This window comes from Rattus rattus, chromosome 1 (genome assembly GCF_011064425.1).
Source record: "Rattus rattus isolate New Zealand chromosome 1, Rrattus_CSIRO_v1, whole genome shotgun sequence".
Lineage (NCBI taxonomy): Eukaryota > Metazoa > Chordata > Mammalia > Rodentia > Muridae > Rattus > Rattus rattus.
The window spans coordinates 107,803,375-107,828,810 of NC_046154.1; the positions used below are offsets into that span (position 1 = coordinate 107,803,375).

Genomic DNA, 25,436 nt, shown 5'->3' on the forward strand with positions numbered 1-25,436 from the left:
TTTGCTTGGCAAGCGCTCTACCACTGAGCTAAATCCCCAACCCAGGGAAATCTAGAATTCTGGATCTTCTCCCTTCAGGTGCCAAAGCCCACAGTATCCCACTCATTACGGCCCCCACTTTACCTTTTATAATCTTTGAAAGTTTACTTAAGAAAAATATGTCACTTTGGGTTCAAAACATATTCAAGCAGATCACTTACTTAAATTACATAGTTCAGTCCATGAATTTAGATCAATTCTCATCCACTATTCAGATTTGAGAGGATAATTTTTTGTTTCCTCTGGCCCCTCCCTGTTCACCCTGATTGGATCTCACGGACGTAATGACGCAGTTGCTTGCGTAGGCCCTGCCGTGTCTCAGGTGGAAAGAGCTATCTGCAGGCAGTCTTAACCTCCATACATCCTGTAGTCCGCAATCTTTGTACATTTAATCTGTCCAGCTTTCTTAGACCTATTCTTTCTGGAGAGATTCCCAAAAGTTACATTCCAACTTCAGGCTAACATCTTGCTTTGGGGATCTGGAAATATCTCTTCAGACTGGAGCCTACTGGCCATTCCTTTTGGATCCTCCTCTCTTACGGTAGAAGGTCCAATAGTACTTCTGTGCTGTAAAACCTGCTCGGCATATCCAAGGCCCTTAGCGAAGGTTCAGGCCTCAGTGATGCAAAATCAATTACTAGTATGAGTTCCCCTTTTTTCGTCTTGCCCTTACCCATAATCCATTACGTGTCTCTGGGTTGTTTGTCAATCAACCCCAGATCTTTGCAAACCTTAGAAACCGTGAGGCTCCACATTTTGTGGCTTTTCTATCTAGAAACAAATAACTTGAATTAAAATGTGAATCATGTTTTGTGGAGTTGGGAAATGTATCTCCCTCACTACCAGTAAAAAGCTACATGAAGGATGCCCTTCTCCAAGATGGTGAGAGAAGTGTGAATTAATTTTCGCTGCGGCTGACTGTCTTAGACATGACAAGGTTAACATAGGTCTGTAGCAGTTCCCTGTGTGGTTGTTTTGTTTGTTTGTTTGTTTTTTTAAACTAGTGACGATTTTCAGACTGGAAATTTAGGGCCAGAGCTGGGAGTTGCAAAAATAGGTGCTCATTACCCACACATTACTCAAGTTTTACATGCTCATTCGATGGCTTATTTTACTGCCTTTCAACATGCCAGTGGGCTGACGTAGCGAAAATACCTGAAGCTCGGTGCTAATACGTATGTATTCATTTTAGAGTTCTAGAGGCTGGGAAGACTAGGATCAAGGAGCAGCCCACGCAAATCTGACAAGGGCCTACTTCTTAGCCAGTGTGGTCTGCTATAACATCAAGTGGGGCTTTCTTACAGGAGGGACTAAGACCGTTTATGAGATCTCTGCTCTCCTGACCACCTACCCCTGCCCTACTGCTGTTTGAGGGCAGTGAGGACTCAGCACGTGAATTTAGGAGGATTATAAATTCTATTTATCAGATGAATCCTTCCTGAGAACCATCATATGCTGGGAACAGTAGCTGACAGAGATATAACTGCGAACAGATATATATATATATATTTTTTTTTGACATTACAAAGGTAGTCTTCTAGGAAAAACAGCAACCAAAGGCAGGGGAAAAAAAAAAAAAAACAAAAAACAGTATAAGAGACCATGTTAGGTACCATCACGGGAGAAACCCAGGGTGTTAGGCAACTAGACTGAGGGTAAAGTGAGCCAGGAGAACATTCTGGAAGGAATAATAGTTTAGTTGTACTTTGGATAATAAATGGGAGTTAGCCAGACAAACATGCAGAGCAGGGGACTGATTGCAAAGATAGCTCAGAGGTTAAGAGCCTGTGCTGACTGCCGAGAGAGCTCTGTGAATGTTCCTGCACATGGTGAGTTCGATCCTCACTCAGCACCTACACGAGACGCCTCACGACTCCCAGCAACTTCAGCTCCATGAGCACTCCCCAGACACTCTAGTGCACCCTCCTCTGTGAAGACATGTAATTAAGTTAAAAGGCTGTTTTTAAAGGGCACGGTGCTGAAGAGATGGCACCGTGGTTAAGGGAACTTGGTGTTCTTGCAGAGGACTCCGGTTCAGTTCCTAGCTTCTACGTGACATCTCACAACCTCCTGTTAACTCCAGTTCCAGGAGATCCGACGCCCTCTTTGGCCTCCACGGATACCAGACATGCATACGCTGTGTCTACATACAAGTAAAAGTAAATGTCTTTAAGAAACGACCCTCTCCCCGCAAATACAAAACAAAACAATGGTATGTGGCGAGAAATCCAGCGAAGCCCAAGAGTTGGAAGCAAGCAGGAGAATCGTAGCTCTGCATGGCTGCAGTATCGCCTGCAAACTGTAAAATCTAGAGACGAATCCCTGGGGATAGGAAGATGCACATGTGCGAAATCGCACTTAATAGCTTTGGTTTCACCTTGGAGGTAGGATGCTAGTTGCCTTGGAGGTTTATACTGACCGATTTCTTGGCCAGGTTTGCACATCTGGAAGGTTTCTCACCTGCCAGGCGGAGAGAGGAGAACTGCACTCATGAAGTGAGAGCGCTTGTAGGGGAAGCCACGTGCACCTCGAGGAGGTGCTCTGGGAAGTAGTGCCGGTGGCGTGGGCTGCAGGAGAGGCCCTGTGGTTTATCCCAGACAAGATGTGAGAGCAATAACCTGCACAAAAAATGGAAGGAAGAAGGTTGGGGAGTTAGCTCAGTGGTAGAGCGCTTGCCTAGCAAGCGCAAGGCCCTGGGTTCGGGCCCCTGCTCCAAAAAAAAAAAAAAAAAAAAAAAAAAAAAAAAAAATGGAAGGAAGACTCTACTGGTGAATAAACGGTATTTTTCTTTATGAGGATACTCAAAATATCACATCCAAGAAAAGGGGGTCTCTGTCCTTTTTTAATACTGGGATTATACTCCTAGGCCGTGACCCCTGGCCCAAACTACCTGTCTTCCTCCCTCCCTCCCTCCTTCCTTCCCTTTCTCCTTCCTTCTTTCCTTCCTTCCTTCCTTCCTTCCTTCCTTCCTTCCTTCCTTCCTTTTCTCCTAATTGTTTTTATTGCCCATCTATACGTAATCTGGTGTTCTTGGGTCTTCTTCGGTCTGCGTCCCCCTGCGTGTCCATGCTATGACAGCCGGGAACAGAGGAGGCCATCCTGGAGATATGGGTGAGGGGCAGCCTGCCATAGCTGCGTAGTGGTGTTGGCGAAGCAGAAGGATGACACGTGGCCATATTGTATTTACAGTTGCTCCTTTGTGTGGCCGAAACAGTGCTTTCTGTGCCCGGAAAATGGCATGTCTGAACGAATTAATAATCTGTTCAGAACACAAAATCACATGTTAACCTTTTCTCTTTCTTCTGCTCCAACCACCTCGAGAGACTAGAGGGTGACACCAAGGGGCTGGGGAAGGGCAGAGGAAGGGAGGCGAAGAGCGGAGGGGTAGCCAGTTTATTTCTAACCATTTGCAGCTGTCAGCTTGTTTGGGGACGTTTTTTCTTTTTAGGCAGAGGAACAAAGTCCTGCTCCACACAATTGTTTTCTTTGGCACCGCGAACAGACACTTTCTCGAGGCGCACATCGAGATAATATAAAACATCTGCTGGAAGAAATCTGCTCTCTGCAGCTGAACAGCCTCAGCGTCGCGGACAGCGTGGGGCTTCTGCAGATTAGAACACAGTTTTCAGGGGCTGGGGCAGCATGGCTGGGTAGGGAGAGCAAGAGAGTAAACAAAGAGGAGGAGATGTATATTCTTAAGAAACATCTGTTTTCGGTTTTTTTTCCCCCTCAACTGCAGTGATCCAGCTCCATTCTGTCTTGCGAGAATTCTGGAAACAGTATGCTCTTGGTCCTGCTGCCAGATATCTGTTTTCTCTTCTCACGTGTGTGGGATATTGTTTTTATTCATGAGCGATTGAGAATGAGTGGTGTTTATGACTTGTAAAGGGGTTTTTCACGTGCACACTCCCATTTCTGGACTCCAAAGGCAAAAGGGACATCACAAACGCCCCAGGTCTGTATGACACCGTAAAGGAGAAAGGTGGACATATCCAGTTGTTGTGACTGTCACGTGATCAGGGTATCTGAAGAATCTCAGGTTTCCTGTATCATCCATAGCAAGTCCTTTGGACGGCTCTCATGGTGTCCCCCAACCCCATATCAGTCAGCTTTTCTGAGAAGTCTTTGTCCTTTGGGGAAAGGGCAGCCGCACCTGTCCTGTTTCATTTGTCTCCTCCGACACCATCTCGGCGGTGACAAGGAAGAGCTGTCATTATAACAATAGGACTGTCTGACCCTGTTCACTGCGTGCTACCTTCTGTATGCCATGCTTCAACTGTGCATTTCACTGTCACCGTTCCTCACGGAGCCTCCTAGAAGTTATAATAGCAAACCTGTCCCCAGGGTTGGCGGCGTGGAGGTTCCAAAGCTCGCATCTGACTCCGGTGTGATCAGTGCCAAAGCCGGATGTTTAACCAGTGCCCTTAGCTCAGGCACGTAGGTTTGGAGAGGTCAGAGCCATGCTACCCTTTTCCACCTTCATTTTCTAACGAGTTTTGTTTCTGACATCCCGCCAGCTGGATGGAATACAGGGAGCCATGAGAACTCCATAAAGCCTCCCAACAGGATGGAGAGAGACAACCTCTTGCATTTGCAGACTCGGATTCGGTCCCCTTTCATCATGGGCCCTAGAAGCTCCATCAGCCCCAAGTTGGCCCTCTTCCTTTCTAAGCTTTGATGCCAGTGTCAGCTGATGACAGGGGAGCTCTAGTGTGCACTCTCTCAACAGCTGTTTCGTACCCACCCTGCCCAGGCTCTAGGCTGGCCAGTAAGGAGTCATCTGTGAGGGGACTAACGCAGCCCTGTCCTTATGCAGGACACAGGCCCAAGCAGAATTCCTAATAGCCTTACCTCCAGAGCCCAGGCTTCAGCCCAGCACTGATTACAGGCCAGAGTCTGGGTTTTTTCTCTAGAGGGGAAAGAATGAAGGCTCATAGCTCAGAAACTGCCTCTTTGGGTCCTGTCCAGCCCTTTGTTAGCCTTCTGTTTTCCCTGGAGTGCGCTCTCTCTCTCTCTCTCTCTCTCTCTCTCTCTCTCTCTCTCTCTCTCTCTCCAATAGACAGTATAAGAGGAGTCACTCAAGCCACATTTGAGGGCCTAGTGGGAGGATAAAGGGAGAATAAAGGAAAGGGGGGGGAACGGGTTAGAGCTCAGAAATTACTGGAATTTTTATTTAATTTTCTTTGGGAGAGAGGAGATTTACTAAGTCAGAGATGAAAGGCAAATCTGCATGCCCCCCACCCCCACCCCACCCCAGAAGCTCTCTTCCGTGCTAGGTTTAGCTCTCTCGCCAAATGTGGCCTGAAGATCAGAACGCTGTGGTTAGACAATTCATAAACTCAGCAAGGCATCCGTCAGACGCCGGCTCTTGACGGAGTACCAAGACCTCTGGAGCAGCCAGGGCTGAGGGGCTGTCTCGTCAGCACCCAGCCCGCAGACTCACCTCACCCTTACCCCAGTTCTCTGGCCTGCCTCCTTCCCGGCCTGGAACAAATCCCGGCTGGAACCTCAGGAGTGAGTGCCTTGGATTCTGACCTCTGCCCAGGCATGCAGGACTCTGAGCTCACCCTAGCCTGTCTGTATGAACCTACTTCAGGTTCGCTTCAGTACCGGCCCATCCGTAAGGAGGAAGCCACGCCACATGACACAAGGGCATCAAGTTCTTTCTCTTCCAGTCACTTCTTTGTAGGTCATTCATCAGGATATGTTCTCTTCTCGGAATCTCAAAATCTCCCAGCTTTAATCTGAGAGCCACGGGGTGTGAGGTAGCCTGGGTAGGCTAGAGGAAAGGCATACACCGTTCAGACTCAGTTGTCAACTGTAAATCACTCCGAGACCTGCTTTTCTATTTCAGTTGTTATCTACCCATCCAGGTTGATTGTCATGCATTTGTCTGCGTTATCCTAACACTAGTCAAAGTTTAACTCTGAGCACCTATGACGTGCAGTGAAGGCTGCTGGTTAGCACTGCCCTGCACGGCTTTCTGATTAACTGCAATGACTGAAGCTTATCTTTCACCACCTGGAAACCTAGATCGAACAACAGAGTTAACGATTAAAGAAGAGGAGTTTCAGAGTCCTCCTTCCTACCTACAGGCTGGATAAGTGTTGTTCTTTACAGGGTTATCCTCCTTTCTTCCAAAAGCAGTGAGCGGCATCCCGTGTTGAGACGTAGACCAAGACTATCAGAAACTCTCATTTCCCCTGGATGCGTTCCCTCCTTCCCAGCCAGGAGGTGCTGTGTTCCCATTGTTACTGAAATAAGATTACTGTCCTTTCTCCAATTTCGATTGATGATATGTTCCCTCCTCCAATTGCCCCAGGTAATTTTTAAAAAGTAGAACCAAAGTGTTGCCTCTGTTCATAGAACTTATCTCAATGCAAGGCGTACACATTAAAAAAAACTTATGGAAGGGGCTGGAGAGATAGCTCAGTGGTTAAGAGCGCTGACTGCTCTTCCAGAGGTCCTGAGTTCAAATCCAAGAACCACATGGTGGCTCACAACCACCTGTAATGGGATCTGAGGCCCTCTTCTGATGTGTCTGAAGACAGCTCATAAATCCTTATGAGCTCAGAAAAGCTTATGGAAATCTACACCGTAAGCTGTAATATTGTGATTAGCTGAGGAGCCGTCACTCTCGTTCCTCCAACTCCAGAATGGATACGTTGATATCAGGCTGTCCTTCCCGCAAATAAACACACAAGAAGAATTCAGTCTCAAGTATAAAGTACAGCTACACTGGCTATGCTGAAACAGTCCTTGCTGTCCAGAACACAGTAATGACAATTTTCATATGCATATGTATTCAATCCCCACAACCGTGTCTTAAACTGAAGGTAGTACTAAGATAGCTTTGTATTTCTAGATGAGGTGGGTGACGTTGAGAGCAGCCAGGCCGTTTGTATATGGCAACATTGCTCTTAGGTGCTAATACTGGAAATGACACTCGAAGGACCAGATAACCAATGATAGGCAGCACCAGCGGGTGCTATAGGGAAAGGGGGATTCGGAGCCTAGAAGACTTCTCACCATGAACATTCTAAGATTTCTCACTGTGCTTTGACATGTTTTAACGCTATGAAAGCAGCACTTTTAGCAAATATAATTGACCTCACAACCTTCTCTTTTCTGCTAAGAATCTCCCAGAATTGGGGATTTTAAACCGTATTTTATGGAAAGCCTAAAACAGAGGGATCGTGTATCTTACATACACAAGAGGGGTATAGGACACAACAGGAGCAGGTTGACTCCGGTCCTAATGGGAAGAGTGATGCTCTGCAGACCACAAGGACTGATCTCTGTCAACCCCAGCCACACTCGGCCGCCTGGTGTGGAGGCTGACGTTGTTGCTAGGCAGCATCCATTTGATAATCTGGTAGCTTTTATTCTTCCTGCTGCTGGAATGGAAAAATATATATTATTTACATATTTATATATATTACAAGAATACATGTAAATATATGTGTGTTACATGATATTACATACATATATGTGAGATAAACATACACACATACACACACACACATACACATACACACTCGAGCAGACATTTTTCTAGGTCTTTCTGAAAGTGACGTAAGAGAAGTGCAGAGTTTATCAGTGCCCTGCTACTATGTAGCAAACAGTAACAGGAGGTTATAGGCTCCAGAACCAAATAGCTGTGTCTTTTTTTTTTTTTTAATTAACTTGAGTATTTTTACATTTCGAGTGTTATTCCCTTCCCGGTTTGCAAACACTGTTCCCTCCCCACCTAGCCCTCCCCCAACAATCTAGTTCACAGGACCAGGCCCCTTCCATGGTGCTCCAGGATATTCAACCAAATCAGAGTCCAGGGTCAGTCCTGTGTCTTTTTAGCTAAGTGGCTATGTGCTTTGCTGGGCTAAGATCCTGATAAACGATTTTAGCTAAGATGATGATGATGATGGTAGTGGTGGTGATGGTGGTGATGATGATGATGATGATGATGATGATGACGATGATGATGACAAATACCACTGCTCAAGGTATCACTGGGATTAAATGATATCAGACCCCTCCCCCCAGCTGTCTAATAGAATTGAATACTTAAGGTATGCAGGATGCAAACTTTCGGAATCTACCAATGGGATGGTCATATGAGCCCTCGACAGCTGGGACAATCTCTTTCATTTCATTTCCACTGCCGGAGAAAGCTTATTTAAAACCTGTACACTAACCTGACCATCCAAAAGACAAAAGGAAAAGAGCAGTGGGCTAACATAATGCCCCAGCTACCTAACGGCTCTAAAACCTTTGTAATCGAATTTGGCTTCCCCAAATCTCTATGAATTTTGTATTCTCAGTCTCACGCTGAGAAAAGTCTCATCTTTGGCTTAGCTGAGAACTCCTGAGAATTCCAGGGTCCCTAGGGCTCCCAGCTTCTCCTTGGCTTGCAGGGCTGGGCTGAAAGTTCCCACTGTGGCGTGCACAGAGCTCTTCTTAGCTTGGACTGTTTATCTCTTCTGTTTTTGAAGAATAAATTACATGAAAGAAAAGAAATGGTGGAAGTCTGACCTGACATTGCAGCCAAAACCATCAGATTCCGAAACTGGGGTCCTTCCTGATGGACTTAGATTAGCATCCTTGTGCACGGTCTCAGACCAGACCCTGTTTCTTCTGAAGTTGGCGTGTGGGGTGTGGGGACTGAGTTGTATGGACAAGAAGAATGTCACATCCAGAATTCACCATATCCCCTGACAGCCGATGAGGCTCTTCCTCCAGACTAGATCCAGAGGAATAAAAGAGGGAAGACCCCGGAGAGAGTCCTCCTCAGAAAAGGACAGGACCTGCTGCTGCAGGGCTGCAGACTGCCTCACCTCAGCACAGGGCGTCAGCATCCTGGATGCACCTAGCCTTAGACTCAGACTAGGGAGGTCCAGATCCTCCTCCTGTCTGTCCACTAGGCTGTGTTGGGTAGCTACTTGCATTCGTTCACTCATCTTTGAAATAAAAACGATAATGTAAGACCTGCTCTACAGATGTAGTCCGTTAATCCACTTAAAGTGTGCAGCATTGGCTCTAAACACAGTAAGGGCTCCACTCTCACGCTTCATCCCAGGTCCGTGATCTTCAGGCCTGGGCAGGGAAAGTGCTTTTCTCTACGTCGGCAGCCAAGTAGGAGTAAGCTGACCTGTTTCTAGGAGCACATCTGATGCTATGGACATTTTTTTAAAATTGTTTTTGTTGTTTTGTGTTATTTTTCTGCCTTTCTCTCCATCACCCTTCATTTGCTTGTTTGTGTCCCTGTCCTGTTAAAGAGTAATTGAGTAGTGTCTCTAACCAGGCCCAAATTGCAAAGATACCTGTACTTTGGATTTTAGATTTTTGGCTGATTTACTTGAAATCCCAGCTCTGCTGCTATGTAAAACTATAGCCTATGATCCAGAGCCTCTGTATTGCTCATCTATGAAATGGGAATAATAAACCTACTTCCCAGCCAAGTTGTAAAGATGTTGGCGTATTCAGCCTTCTGAAGCTCACCTCACTTGTCTTAGAGGTAGTCCAGTCACATATGTAGGACCCTCAAACTTTTTTGGAGGATTATGGACCCTTTTTCAACATTTATTGGTGGTTCAACGGCCTCTTTTCACCAGGGGAAAACTCTAAAACCAAAATGGCTGCCCCAACCCTGCCTTTCCGATAGTTTACTTCCTCCCTAGATCCCAGAGTCCATTGCCCTATTGTTCAGCCACTGTGCTGCGCCCACATTCTCCCCAGGTCTGTTGAGTTCGATGACTTTAACCTTTGAGAAAAGTTGCTGTCTGTGCAAGGACCTGGAGAGACAAATCCCTTCACAACCAACTGTCAGGCATTGTCCATCACTCCTACTCTGCCCTGGAGAGGCAAGAATACCAGGAAATCTCCATACCAGAACAGCTCACAGCAGATAACTGACCCAGGTCCCTGTGGAGCTAAGAACAGCAAAACCCAGGACCTGGGGCATTCCCACAACACCACTCTACAGTGAACTGGAAGCTGGTGTTGTGTGTCTTTCCTGGACATTCAAATTTTCCTTTTAACAGTGGCTGTATACTGCTGACCTTGTGCAGAGATAGAGCCAGCCCCATTATGAGCTAAGGCTATGTTCTAGGTGCTATAGGAAGATCTTATACATTGTGATACCCTCCCCCACCCTGCAAGGAAAGCCTTGCTCTGACCCCTACTTTACAGCTGAGAGACCAAAGGTTAAATAACTGGCCCTGGTCATACAGCAGGGGAAGGGGCAGAACAGGAATTCAAACAAAGTCTGTTTAACTTTGAAATCCATTACAACTGACTTCCGATTAAAGCAGGGTAAATAGTGAGAGTTTTAAGTAGCTCTTCGGGGAGGGAGAGGGGAAGTGGGGTTGCTAGCCTGCTGCTTTGAGCCAGCTGGAAACTGCAGACATAGGAGAGGAGATCTGAGTGGCTCTTCCAGCCACCTGTCCTTTCCCTGTCGTGAAAACACAACCCCTCAACACCTACCTATCTGCCTCAAAGAGATGGAACGAAACGAGTGGTGAACTTGGAGTCTGAGTTTGCCCACCTTGGAGACGGCACCTGGGAAAAGCTCTCAGTCAAAATTCGCAAACAGGAAGCTTTGTGGGATGAGTCTAATGTAGAGAGATGTTTTGTCTTAGCAGCAGGAATTTTTCCAAAAAGTCAAATTAATCATTAACCTATTTTTAAAGGTTTATGCAAAACTCCAGATTTCTGAAATTACCTTGAGAAATCCCAAGTTCTGATAACCCTGAGTCTCCGTCCCCCTCTGGCCACTGCTGGCTGGAGTCTAGCAGCTGCCCACTGGGATCTGGAAGTGGGACAGTGCTTTTTAATCTGCTACTGTCCTTTATCCCTTGGGTCCTATGCTGTAAGGAGTTCCAGTACCCCCTGCCCCACCACAGTATTCCCCTGCCACTATTTTTCTTATCTTAGAGGTAAGAGGAAAAGCTCCTTCTTAGTAGTCTCATGCCTTTTTGGTTTTGTTCCTCTAGGCGTTCCCTTCCCAAAGAACTTCCTCCAGATCTGCAAGAAGATCCTGTGCCGTCTTTTTCGGGTGTTCGTCCACGTCTACATCCACCACTTTGACCGCGTCATTGTGATGGGTGCAGAGGCTCACGTCAATACCTGCTACAAACACTTCTATTACTTCGTCACAGAGATGAACCTCATAGACCGCAAGGAGCTGGAGCCCTTGGTAAGTGACTCGGCAGTGTGTTGCCATGCAGAGAACACCGCAGCACATCGCCCCCTCCAGCCGTTAGCTGGGGGGAAGAGGGAGCTGCAGAAATGGGCAGGGTTCAGAGGTCAGCAAAGGTCCAGGGTGTCTCAAAACATCCACTGCAACCGGATGAGTATCTTAAGGTGTGATCCAGGAGCACATAATGTGGTGACATTATTCCTATATAATGGTTTGGGCCAGAGAAGCTAGCTTTAATGCTCAACTGCAAATCATTTTTTTTTTTCTCTTTTTTTTTGGAGCTGGGGACCGAACCCAGAGCCTTGCGCTTGCTAGGCAAGCACTTTACCACTGAGCTAAATCCCCAACCCCTCCGAATCATTTTTTAAACTTCTTAGAAGCACTTCTTTGATCTATCGGTATTGGTCAGATGGGGAGAAATATTGATTTCCTTAGTAAATGAACATTTATCACCCACTGGATGTTGGCTGCTAGGCACTCAAAGTTAAATTAAATGTCTTACGACACAGAGAGAAGTAAGCTCTAAGGAAGGGTTTCTTGTCATGGGGACTTTGCTCTTTAGTGAATTCCCTGGGGTGAAGCTGTCATGGGTATATTAGAGTCTGGGATATTTGAGATCAAACCCTTGCATTATTACACAGGTAAATGGAGTCTGCTTTTCTTATTTTTTTTTTTTCTTTTTCTTTTTTTCGGAGCTGGGGACCAAACCCAGGGCCTTGCGCTTGCTAGGCAAGCGCTCTACCACTGAGCTAAATCCCCAACCCCGCTTTTCTTATTTTTTAAAGAGATTTATTTATTCCATTTTACGAGTGTGCATTATTTTGCCTGCATGTGTATTTGTGCATGCAGTGCCTGTTGAGTCCGGAAGAGGGTCTCAAATGCCCTGGAACTGGAGTTACGGACGGTCGTGAGCCGCCATGTTGGTGCTGGGAATGAAGCCTGAGTCCTCTAGAAAAACAGTAGGTGCTCTTAACCGCGGTGCTGTCCGTCCATCCCCTGCATTTATTTCCCTTATAAGTCCCTTTCACTTGAGTGAAAAAAAGTTGGCTTGAGTATGTGCTTGAGAAATCAAGGACCCTCTGAACTTTTACAATCTGACTTTAGTGCAGATGCTTGCTCCCGGCTATTTCCAGGGACACTAATGAGTACCTGTCTACCCAGTACAATATAGTGCTCTATATTAAAACCATGCTTTTTTGTCCCTTGAAAGAGTTAAAGTAGAGTTTTGCTAAATATAGTTGGCAAAGTAAGTTTTATCCGAGTCTTTTTTTGGGTAGTAACCAAAATACAGAGCCAGGATGTCTGCTCTGTTCTCTACCCTTCTTTCTTTGACTGAATGTCTGAAATCGTGTTTCATTATTATCTGGGTACCTGACGTCAACGGCTCACGTGAACTACCACTGAAAAGACACTGGTCTAGGCACATATCCCCACGACAAGAGCTAAACCCAGCCGTGTGGAGAAGCAACAGATCAGGAAGGAACAAGAAGGAACTGAGAAACAGGCACAGGGTAGACTCCTCACTTGAAGGAATTCAGCTGGCTCGAGGCACACTCGAGGCTACTTTAGCTGTTAGCTTGCCTTGTGGTCTGTGGTCGAATAGCTTAATGTGGGAGGTGATTGGCTGAGGGCTCTGGATTGGCTGGGTCATATTGGCTGCGTGTGAACAACTCATAGGTAAACAATTTGCCACCTCAGGTATTAACTAGCTGTTGGCAAGGGGTAGGAGGGGTGGCGTTTCCCTTCTAGCATTTGCAAGTTCCCAGGTGTTAAAGAAACAATATATATATTATAATATGTTATATATATATTAATTATATAATGCTGTATCTATATCTATTAAAAAGATATTGGTGAACTGCTGTTACCTTTAGGGGTTTAGTTCATGGTCTACAACTACGCCATGGAACGCACACCAAAGAGTTTACTTTGTGTACAGCTGAAATAGCTCTCACATCGTTGGTTAAAGGAATAGATGGTCTTCTTCATTTTCTTCCACACTGGGTATATAGAAAGCTGCCAAGTTATCGCTGAGCCACGTCGTAGGAATCATACAGAAAGAAACTGGGAAGGCGCCGATGGTGGCCTGCTAGTCTTTTAGTTCTGTATAGAGACAGCTGAGTGTGAATGACCACTGCGAGAGTTAAAGGTTGTCCAAACAACTCCAGAGCGTTTAAACACTGGAAACAGTTGACAAAGCTAATCTCAGAAAATGTCAAGGACCCTGGAAAGAGATGGGAAAGACAGCTGCTAAGCCATGGAGTCCAGTTCCCATCAGGAGCCATGCCCAGGTAGACAGGACTGAGGTCCCCGAGGGCCACCAGAAGGATGAGCTCTGCGGGCCACTCACACTTTGGTTTTGCTGAGTTAACGCATAATAGGCCAGATGGCTAGGCCTGAGCGTCAAGTTCTCCTTTATGCACACAAGCATAGAGGCTATTGTGGGGCGAATCAGCAAGGAGAGAAAGCCTTTCTTTGCTATCAAAACCTCTCAGCTGCGTTGAGGAGAGGCCCGAGGAGCTGGAGCACCTGGTAGTGCCAGGAGCTGCCTTACAATCCTGGCCTCACAACCAGGCCCTGAACAAGTTGGTATTCTATAGTGCGTTTCTTTGGGGGCCTGGGAGAAAAGCCTTGATTTTTATCCTAACTCGGAATTGCTAACCGTGAGAGTGACTAGAAAAGTATTGGGTTTCCCCCTCAAAGCTTGTATTTCTTCAACTCATTCTTAAAATTGAGTTGTTTTCTTCCCACACTTACGTTTCGTTCATTTTAGTGACGGGAAAATTAATTGTAATCGGTGGTAGTAGTGAGTCGTTGTAAAATAATTATGTGAAGTTATGCGTGTGCTTGTTTACACAGACTCAAACCTGTTAGTCACAGGATTAGATGAAGTGACCGTTTCTGGGTTTAATGATTATATAATGACCAAGCATGACGTGACTGTAATGGAAACACTCTGGGAATGTGCTCAGAAGGACTGCTACAGTTCCGAGCATGTCTAACTTTGCTACAGTTCCGAGCATGTTAACTTATCTACACGGACAGTTCCAGGCCAGCCAGGGCTCCGAGAAAGAGCACTGACTGCTCTTCCCGAGGACCACACTTTGGTTGTCAGCACCTTCGTAGCAGCTCGCAGCTGTCCGTGATTCCAGTTCCAGGAAATTCGGCCACCTCTTCTGTCTTTTGTGGACACTAGGCATGCATATGGTGCACGGATTCATATGCCGGGGGTGGGGGGAATACACGTAGAATAAAGTAATTTTTTTTTTCTTTTTTCTTTTTTCTTTTTTTTTTTTTTCGTAGCTGGGGACCGAACCCAAGGCCTTGCGCTTTCTAGGCAAGCGCTCTACCACTGAGCTAAATCCCCAACCCCATAAAGTAATTTTTAAAACCCACATTAATTATATGGCGCTAGGCTCCGATGCTTAGCATGCCCAGGAGTGCCGAGAGTGTCGCACTGGTGAACTGACACCGATGGCGCTACGTTTGTTGACATTGCTAGAGTACCTGACTCTGTGTCTAAGGTCGCAAAGTCCGTATTACAATCAGAGCTGGCACATCAAATCAATACATCTGCATTCGTCGAGTATTTTCTTATGTCTTTCTGTTGTTTTGGTGGAGGCCATGTTTGTTTAGGGGCGCATCTGTTCATGCACGTGTGTCTGCCTACGTGTGCGTGTACGTGAGGAGAGCAGAGGACAACTGTGGGGGTCAGTTCTCTCCTTTTACCACAGGACCCCAGGATAGGATATGCAGCTTGGTTAGCAGAGCCCTTTACCCACCGAGCCATCTCGCTGATCCAAAATAAGTGTGTCTTTATTTTAGATAGTCCAACTACTTTATATGTTCAAAGCAGATTGTTCAGATGTTATGTTTTCTATAAGGGAGGTAAGTTTGGTGGAAACTTATAGTCTGGAAAATATGAAATAATGAGTAATTCATCCCTAGAGGATGGATTTGCCTTCAAATTCTGGTCATACGTTCTTCAGGGTGTGATGCAGCTAGAGGTCAAAGGGCAGCACTTGCTCATCAGTTTCCCTCAGAACGGCAGCATTCCCGGAAGTCCCTCAACCTTCAGCGGGCCAGTCCTGCTGGGAATTCCACAATGTGGAACTCGGAGCCTTACCTGGTCTCCCCTCCATGCCTCCACCGTGGACAGCCACAGTCTTCTGTGTGAGGGCTCACCTGGTTGCACTGGAGTTGCCGACAGAGCGCCTGGTACATGGATTTTCTGGAAGATCCAGGACCTCACAAGGGTAGGAGACTCAGGATCATACACAGACAACCTTAGACTCAACCCCAGGGCTCAAACCCCAAACGTTCACTTCGAGTGTTGCAATCTTGAACAAGACACTCCGTTTCTCCAAGCTATCGGTTTCCTTACTCACAGAGTAAAGGTAATGGAACTGTAAAAAAAATTAAATAGATCAGGCACACATTAAGTACTTATGAAATGTTAGCCATTAAGTCAGAAAATTAATTTACAGTAGTTAGCACTCAGTAAACGACCCTACCTTTCCCTTCCCTGGCTCTCGGGGCCCTATATCCATCCTAGTGATTCCTTAGGTTGCCTCAGAGCAAAACATAGTTAATTGAATTTGCATCTGTCTATCCACCCCTTGGTGTTGTCAGTTCTGTGAGGGTGCATAGTAAATAAGGTGGTTGCCTGAATTGTCTGTGTGCTTGGTACATGATAAACACTTGAATTTTTTTTTAATTTTGGAAGAATAGTTTAAGTTTGATATCTCCGTGTTCAAAAGGATTCCATAGTGCCAATCCTCCTTGATGCCACCCTTATTTCAGAACTGCAACTTAGCCATTGATATACTAGGGCTGAGACTTCAGTCTGACTGATTTATAATGGAGACTAAAAGCACATTAAGATGCAGAGCAGTGAAGGGATGTGTTTAAACTTTAGACCTGATGGCTTAAGATGGGGTTACAACACCTAGCCATTCTCTACTTCAGATCACAAATTGATTCAGCAAGGAAATGTTGAATGCTGTCATACTGCCTCGGTGTCCTAGTGCAGATAGCCAGGCCTCTCCGTCTTAGCTCGTGTTCTAAACAAAAGCCTCCATCTCCAGTGAACCAGGGGAGTCATCCATCCTGTCAGGCTTCTGAGTAGGAAATCAATTTGGCATTCAGACACTGACTGGGAAGAAGTCACCCTGGCCAACGCAGTGAAGGCCATCAGGACTGTCCGTCTCTAGAGCTTGCCTTGTAGCCCTAGGTGAGACCGGCCACTCAGCATCTACCACCCGGCCAGCAGCCTGGGGACCCAGAGAAATGTGTCATTTAGCAAGGGGAGAGAGGCTGGTCGGATGACAAGATAAGCCATCTTTCATGCACAGCTGCTGAAGATGAGCAAATTCAAGCAAGTTCACACTTGGAGGAAAGGAAGCTCAAGTGATTGCTGGCAATTGGAAAATGGACCAGGCCCTTATTAAATAAGGAAATTGCTGTCCGCCCCGGCTGCCTGGGAGTCAGCTGACAGAATCGATCTAATCAGAATTATCATTAGCAAGCACAAATAGCAAGTGCTGTGTTTTGATAGCCTTTCACTAAAACCAAAAGCAAACTGCAGAGAGGGCTGTTAGCACTGTCCGAGATGTGAGTGAAGGGCTGATGGGGCTACTGTCAGAGACTAGTGAAGGACTAGAGGGAACTAGTCCACCCTACTGTGCTGCTGACCCCTGAATGACCTAGCCCAAGGCCTTCCTAGACTCTCACTATCTATAAAGAGCATCCTGGGGGTGCTAAAAGCAGAGGTTAGCCCAGGTCAGGAGATCCTCAGGTAAGACAGGAGGGTTGTCCACACACCTCCTGTATCATAATCTCTTGGGAGTGGTATTTTGAAACAGCCATATATGAGCCTGATCCTGGCTACATGAATTACACTGTTGAAATCAGAACTTAATTCCAATCTGTCCCTTTCTCCGACTCCATTGTGTAGAGAATTCAGCTGAAAAATCTTGCTAAAGCACAAATTCTTCTGACTCTGTGGGTCTGACAGGATGGGACAGGAGAATGCCTATATGGAGTTTGTGGGACAGCTTAGTACACGTTGGTTTCCTCGTTCTACCATCTGAGGTCCTGAGATCAAAACTCAGGATGTCAGCTTTGTGGCAGGCACCCTTACCTGCTGAGCCATCTCGCTGGTCTTGCCACCAAGCTCTTCACCATCTCTCCTTACTGTGTCAGTCCATCCGTTAGGTAGGTGCCCAGCTGCCCAAGGACTGCTCATAGTTTTCAGCACCAAAACTACCACATTAACATAGGAGCTTTGAGAGACAATGTGACCAAGGTTGTAGAAAGCCTAGTCATGAATCCTCTGGGCTCAAGCGTGGACCGACCTTGTATTCCCCTAGGAGGTGGCCAGCCCAGGCCTGCCCTTCTCTTGGAAAAGCCTTGGGGAGTCCAGTAGACAAGGCTGGCCTGCCACACAGGATCAGGTCAGCCTCGTGAAAAGAGGCAGAGCTTTTCGCGTGAGCCAAGTTACTCCCTGAATAGCTGGCATTGAAGAGCCATTGTGGGGCTTTTGAAAGGATCTTTTCTTTCTGAGCATCATCTGGATAGAAGCCTCCAGACGGCCGCTTGTCAGGCGGGTTCCATGACTCCCAGCCAAGTGGCTCGACCTTGAACACAGCCACTGGAGAAGAAAGAGCTGCAGCCTGCAGTCTGGCCTATGTAGTGACATTTCCAGTCTCACGTTACCGCATTACTTATTGGACCCTGCATGAGGCTTGTAATGCCTCTGGGTCCCAGGTTCCCTATCTTCAACTCTACAGTGCTTGAATGGACTGAGATTCTGATCTTTGGCCCTGTATATCACCAGGTTTGTCATCTTTTGTCCAAGATAACTTCCCATCTTTGTTTAGAGAGGTCGTCCCGCCTGGAGGCTTATCATAGCAGCAGAGAGATGTCCTTGGCCCAGAGAAAAGCTGAGTCAGCATTCACAAGACGTACTTTGCTAATTCAGATGATACTCGTGTATATGTGTGAGAGAGGGAGAGAGAGAGAGAGAGAGAGAGAGAGAGAGAGAGAGAGAGAGAGAGAGAGAGAAGAGTGACATCAGTTGGTGCCTGTTCACAGCTACCCAATGCCAAGGGGTGATCCAGAGATCATTTGAAGACCTTTGGCAGACTCTGTGTGTCTTTGAAAAATAGCAAAGAATTATGGTCAACTAATTGCACTGTGCGAAGTCAGCCACACATCTTTGCTCAACCTGTTTATCCTTCCCTATTGAGATGTCCTGGGAGCTTTGGGTTTTGGTGTATAGGATGGTAGGCTCTTAGTTGTTCTTGGGGGGCAGGAGATGTCACATTGTTTTGTTTTTAATGGAGTCAAGGGTGAGATGTGATCTGATTTATTTTATGCCCTACTTCATTTTGTTAGAGTTAAAATGATGCAAACCGAAGAATCGTCAGCATATGGTATTCAGTGATAGAAACAAGATTTAAAGCCTCGCTCCAGAATCACTAATAATCCTATGGAAAAAGGAAATACAACAAGAAGTGTCAGCGGTGATTCTCTCATTGTCATTTGTTTTGAAAGACTTGGGCTTGGTTTTTTTTTTTTCCGGAGCTGGGGATTGAACCCAGGGCCTTGCGCTTCCTAGGCAAGCGCTCTTGGGCTTGGTTTTGAGGGAGGTTTTTGGTTTTGGTTTTGAGGCAGGCTGCCCTGGAACTCAGGGTCTTCCTGCCTCGACCTGTCATGTGCTTAAACTATTGGCATAGGCAGATAGCAGCTCAGCGACAGTAATTTTTCTCTTAATGGAATTACAGAAAATGCTCCATTTTTTATGCTTAACTCCTTGAATATTTCAGGCTTTCAATCACAAATAATTTGTGTAATCGGAAAAAAAAAATAATCAAGTCTTAGGCCATAAAAGGCCTTACCACCAAAGCCTAAAGCTTCTCACAGCCTCTCTGCCAAGGACCAAGACTTGGCCTCTCTCCTAGCTGGCCACTCACATTAATTAAAATTAAATGAAAATAAAAGGTTCAGATTCCTCCTCTTGGTCTGAAAAGACCTCTGTTGTTTTCCAACTTCAGGTTTTAAAGAGAACAAAAGGGATTTGTTGAAAGCGATTCATCTAAATCATGGAATAACCCCTACAGATGTCACTTAGCAAACGTAAGCTTATATGTGTGCAATAACTACAGAAACTTTGCTGAAATTATTCTTTGTTGCCGTTAATTTTCATCCCTCTTTTCTAAGGTATTAATAAAGCAAAGAATCAGAGTGACTAAGGATGTCGTCTCTACCCTGGTGTCAGTCAGATCCACATTTTACCATTTTCCTTCTTCCTGCAGGGGCCATGCTCAGCCCGCCTCACAGTATCCCTACCTCTGATTGGCCCATTCTTTGTATGGACTGATGATTTTTTTTTTTTTTTCAGAGCTGGGGACCAAACCCAGGGCCTTGCGCTTGCTAGGCAAGCGCTCTACCACTGAGCTAAATCCCCAACCCCATGATGATATTCTAATCACAGCAAATTCTCTGTCTCTCTCTCTTTTTTTTTTTTTAACATTAATACAGCCCTGTGACTATTTTAATTTTAACTTGTGATCCCATCTGCTTCTCAACTGCCAATGGTCTTCTAGTTCTGTAAGTCTACCCAATCCATGACAGCAGCCAGCCGGTGCCTGGAATCCCGTGCCCTACTACCAGTGTTCTCTGGGTAGCCATGGTTTATCAACTACTTTAGATTTGAGCTAAGAAAGAGTACCTTCTACGCCATCCAATAAATATTTATCAGCTATAATATGTATTGAAACCAAGGGTTCCTCTCTTCTAGGAAGTACCTAAGTCGTAGTTGGCCTCTCTTCATGGTTACTCACATTAAAAAGAAAATGAAGGGTTCCTCTGGGTTCCATTGTGACTTATTATAATACCTCTCAAAGTGCATTTCCCAGAAGCTCTAGATCTAAGTAAGGGATGTCAAGTGTTATTGTGGAAAAAGGAGGTTCCATAGTGAGCTGTAGCGAACTGTTTACAGGGCGGGTCGGCCTCTTTTAATGCACTAGTATGCATGGTGCTCAGCACAGAGCACCGTGTGGGTCCAAGGCTCCTGGAAGACCCCTTGGGGAATGCTAACTCCGCTGTCTTATGTGATCTAACAGCTACTGAATGTCGGTTAATGGGCCTTTTAAACAGACAAACAGCTGCAAGTCGGACACCAAGCCCAACATAGAAGAATAATAAACAAGATCTATATTCATTCTTTAAGAAAAATCACCAGAGCTGGCCTCCTGAGATTTTTCAGTTAGAGTCTTCACTTTGTAGTTCAGACTGCCCGGGAACTCATGATCCTTCTGCCTCCGCCTCTTGAGTACTAGGATTATGTATCCAGTTTGCTCTGGTTGCCTTTCTGTTCCTGTGATAACAAACACTGTGGCCCAAAGCAACTTAGGAAGAAAGGGGGATATTGACACTTACACTTCCTAATAACCATCTATGACTGAGGGAAATTGGGGTAAGAACTCAAAGCAGGAACCTTGAAGCAAGAACTGAAAAAGACCATGCAGGAATGGAACTGGCAACTTACTCGTTCACTCCCCCTGACTCAAATTTGGCTAGACAGCCCAGACCCACATGCCTAGGGGAGGTGCTGCCCACGGTGAGCTGGGCCCTCCCACATCAATTATTAATCAATAATCACGGGCAACAGGCCAATCTGATCTGAGCGATGTCTCAACTGAGGCTCTCCAGGTGACTTGTGATTGTGTCAAGTTGACAGATAAACCTAACCAGGACAGGCTAGAAGCTCATGGTTTTAAAGAGCAATGTTCTTTAATTTTTTAGTTAGGGTTTCCATTGCTGTAGAGAGGCACCATGACCAAGGCAACTCTTTTTTTTTTTTTTTTAATAAGGTTTATTTATTTTTAAGAGCACTGGTGTTTTGCCTGCATGCATGTCTGTGTACGGGTTCCAGATCCCCCAGAACTGGAGTTACAGACAGCTGTGAGCCGCCATGTGGGTGCTGGGAATTGAACCTGGGTCCTCTGGAAGAGCAGCCAGTGCTCTTACCCGCTGAGCCATCTCTCCAGCCTCCAAGGCAACTCTTATAGTGGGCAATATTTAATAGGGGCTGGCTTACAGATTCTGAGGTTCAGTCCATTATCATCAGGGCAGGAGGCATGGCACTGGCCAGGCAAGCGTTGTGCTGGAGGAGCTGAGAGTTCTACACCTTGTTCCGAAGGCAAACAGGAGAAACCTGGCTCTCACACAGCTACCAGGAGGGTCTCAAAGCCCACCTGCATAGTGACACACTTCCTCCAACAAGGCCACACCTACTCCAACAAAGCCACTCCTCTCAATAGTGCCAATTCACGGGGCTAGGCATATTCAAACCACCACGGATGCTATCAAGAACATAGCAGTCGCCAGCCATTGGTGACGTTAGCTGAAATCAAAGGGAAAGATTCAAAATAGATTCTTCATCAAAACACCACCTTTATCTCAAGGGCTCAGAGGTCGTATGTGTCTAGTGGCTCTAGCCATGAATGTCACAGCAATGAAACGGTCAGTCAGGCATTAGTGACCCCGAGCTCCTATCCTTAAGACTAACCTCTCCCTATACAATGGCTGTCAGATGTGTCCCAAACTGTCCCTTTGCTGCCTCACTGAGCCGTCTCCATTTAGTTTCTTAAGCTCCAGATACAGTCTGTTTGTTTTTGCTGAGCCACTTCTCTCCGAGTTTGTGGATAAAACTCAAAAGCATGTGCTCAGCATTTCTCCCCGGGTTTTCCATCAGATCTTCTATGTCAGGGAAGCGCTCAAAGCATTAGGAGTTCTGGGATATCAAATAGTTATTGCTTTCTTATTTTTGCTACGGTCTTCGGTGTTGGAAGTCTCCATAGACGTCAGTCACAGCAGGGATTAACTCATCATCCTCAACATTTATATGAAAATGGAACCGGCAGTGTGGCTCCGTGCCCATACACAAGCCTGCCAAATGCTGGCTGTTTCGTGTGATCTGGACTAGTTCGAATTTCCCAGCCAGATAAGACTAGATTGTTTGGCTCGAAAAGTGTCGAGTGAATATTAACTTGGGACTTGAATGAATAAAGGCTTTGCTTAGGGAAATACAACTCTGGATCTTCAGCTGTCCCTGCCCCCACTGTGATAAAACCCCAAAGATAAGTCTACAGTTCTCCTCTAACCTAGGGACTACCGTGGGCCCGCTTACGTGATCTGAGGACCTCTTCCCATGGAGTAATAGTAAACATAAAGGTCAAATATATGTCAACCACTGCATAGGACTAGAACACGATACTTTCCTATCCTAGCTCTGCCACATTAGTATGAATTGATTTCTATTACACTATGACTGTTAGCTGGAAAAATAAAGAAAAAACAATAAATGCATGCAGTTGTATTTGGACGAAGGAAGAGATGTGTAATCACTCCAAAAAGAATTTTTGAGTCCTTTGTAGAAGTTAGGTCCGGTTCTTCCTCCCAGCCCCATGCTCCCAGAAAAAAGACTCAGACTTAAAATATATTTATAAATACCTTGGCCACATAGCTAGGCTCTTCTCTGACTACATTTTGTCACGTGGTTGGTCACCTGTGCTCAGTACCATGCATCTGTCTCATCACATCATGCCGGGAGGATATTCCCCTGCATGGCCCTATCCCAGAATTCCCTCTGCCTCCCAGATGTCCCACCTCTTATTTCATGCCTGTACCATAGGCCATCAGATTTATTATTGACAGGTGCCACATCCACACAGACGTAAGATATCCTCTCTACAGTCCTTTGAATGGGCCACATGCCTTCACCCGTGGGTTGTTATACACACAGGTCACATCCTACCCGAGTCCTATTCATTCTTCAGGTCTTGGTTTAATCGTCACCTCCCTGGGGACAACCGTTCTTCCCTTTTTGGAGCAACCAAGACAAAGGCACCTCCGTGAGTTATTAAATCTGGCTCACACTTTTGCTCCGTCATTTAAAGAGAGAACTACGGGGATGTATTTTTAAACTGTCGCAGGTATTAAAATTTGTAAGCCGGGACATGCGCCTTTGACCCTTACATTTCGTTTCTGCCCCCATTGAGCTCATTGCTTAAGCAATCCTCTGGCTCAGTGAGAACTCTCATTGTGTCCCTGTGGAAAGAAAGAAGCTCCCCATGCCATCTGCAGTAGCCCGTTCTGCACCCCAGAAGGCTGCTCTTCCTTCTCAAGTAGGATCCTGCAGGCTTGCATACTCAACCTGTGATGCACACGAGGCAGCGGATGCTGTGAAAATCCACTGCTAGCTCTTGCTTTTCTGTGGATCTTTAAACGCACTGAGCAGAGGAAACCAGACACCCAAAGTACATGGCGTTTGGGTCTATTTGCATCAAATTCTAGAACAGTCTAATGCGGAGTGTCAGGTCTCAGATCGGTGGTTGGCAGGGGCCACAGCTGGGCCCCGGGGGGGTTGACTGCAAAGACATAACAGAACGTTGAAGTATGATGGAAACGTTTTAATTGTGGCATGTTTACAGGGAGCAAACATCTGTCAAAACTCATCAAACCCTACGTTTAAATAGAAGCATTTTACTGTAGATAAAATGTGCCTGAATCAATTTTATTTTAAGAATATACTTGGTAAATGCATCCAACATGTTTTAAGGCTTCAGTCTTCACAAGAACAATGTTTTGACAGGCCTCTGCCCTGAGATTTTGACTTCCTTGACTCCTGGGTGGTTAGCAAGACTAACAGGAGAGTAAATGCTTCTCCCTAAGGGACAATTAGAACACCTCCCCCCCTTTTTTTTGTTACAATAAAAAAAAATAGTTTATGTGTTAGACAAATGCACAAGAAACCCTCTGGCAGTGAAGCCCCTAGTGTTTTTCAGCTTTAGATCCTTGAGTATATGCATATTTCACAGCTAAAAACAGACACTATGGGCCGGTCCTATGGCCGCTAGCTAGAAAGGCCTCCGTGGGCAGCTTCAGAAGGTGCTAAATTCTGGTCGGGGCTCTCATCACCTCAGTCCTCTGTCCAGCCCCCATGCATGCCATAAGTGAGAATTATAACCCCAAGACTCGGGTCCTCAGTGCTCGCCCGCCACATCTGCTCCAGGTGTTTACAGGTGCGTTTTCCCTGTGCCCCTGGCAGGAGCCGTGAGTAGCCGTAAACCTCTCTACTGCACATCGCCTGGGAATGTCTCCGATTTCTCAGGTCAGATAAAGTAGAGCCTCAAGGGTGAGCATCGGGGAGACTGACAATGGGGAGTTTATAAAGGATGGATGTAGGGGGCCCACTGTTAAAAATGCCAATGCAGTGGGCCAGAGATGGGGCTCATAATGCGCGGGTCCTCCTCCATCTTTTTTTTTTTTTTTTTTGAGGGAGAGTCTGTCACTAAACTTGGAACTTACACATTTGTCCAAACAGACTAAGTCCCCAGAACTTGTCTGTCTCCTGGCATCTTCGCTCCCATTCCCAACCTATGTTACGCTTATAAATCAAGCACTCTACCAACTGAAACACCTCCCTCAGCACCACCATGGAAGACCCGGAACTCCCTATCCTCCTGCCCCCACCTCCCAAGTGCTGGGATTATAGGCTTGCGCTACCGTGCCCAAGTTATATCTCACTGAGGATTGAACCCAGGGCTTCGTGTCTGCCATGCAAGCACTCTACCAATTGATCTACATCGCTAGTCGCGATTCTGTATTTCCAGTAGCTCCTATACTTTCCTTGTAGTGCTGATAATTCGTGCATCTCACTCTGAAACTTGTAACAACCATTCCCAAGTCCGGTAGAACTCAGCAAGATACCTGAGCATGAGGATGGCCTCTTCACATTTAAAAAGAGAATATCTGGCCCCGTTTCTCTGGTCTTCAAGCTCGGATTTATTTTCCCATTCTCTCTTCTCTCAGATTCAACTGACACTCATTACCTATGCGACTGGGGTTTCTGTCAGCTTATGCTGACACAGTTATCATTAGATTACTACCGGCCATCCTCAGGCCTCAAAGCTTCTGGGAGCTAGAGTGGTAGATCTGCCCTCAAACAGGCCTTGAAGTTAAGAGAGCACGCAGGGCCAGGCTCTGTCATTGGCCTGAACCTTTGTACCCTGTGCACATCTGAATGATCCTATGTTATCTTCTGGTAAAATAATGGGAGAGTAGGGAATATATAAGAGCTGAAAATTTTTTTAAAAAGGTTGAAAGGCTGTGGATTGTCATTCTCTAGACT

At 46.0% G+C, this 25,436-nt stretch overlaps 1 protein-coding gene across 4 annotated transcripts in view; it reads left to right on the top strand.

Moving 5' to 3' along the window:
* Mob3b (MOB kinase activator 3B) overlaps window positions 1–25,436 on the top strand; it is a 155,413-nt gene that overhangs the window by 110,240 nt on the left and 19,737 nt on the right. For all 4 annotated transcript variants that reach the window (XM_032904506.1, XM_032904489.1, XM_032904482.1 and 1 more), the window contains one exon: window positions 11,031–11,233. In XM_032904506.1, coding sequence (XP_032760397.1) covers window positions 11,031–11,233 — 203 coding nt within the window. The remainder of the gene's footprint in view (window positions 1–11,030; window positions 11,234–25,436) is intronic.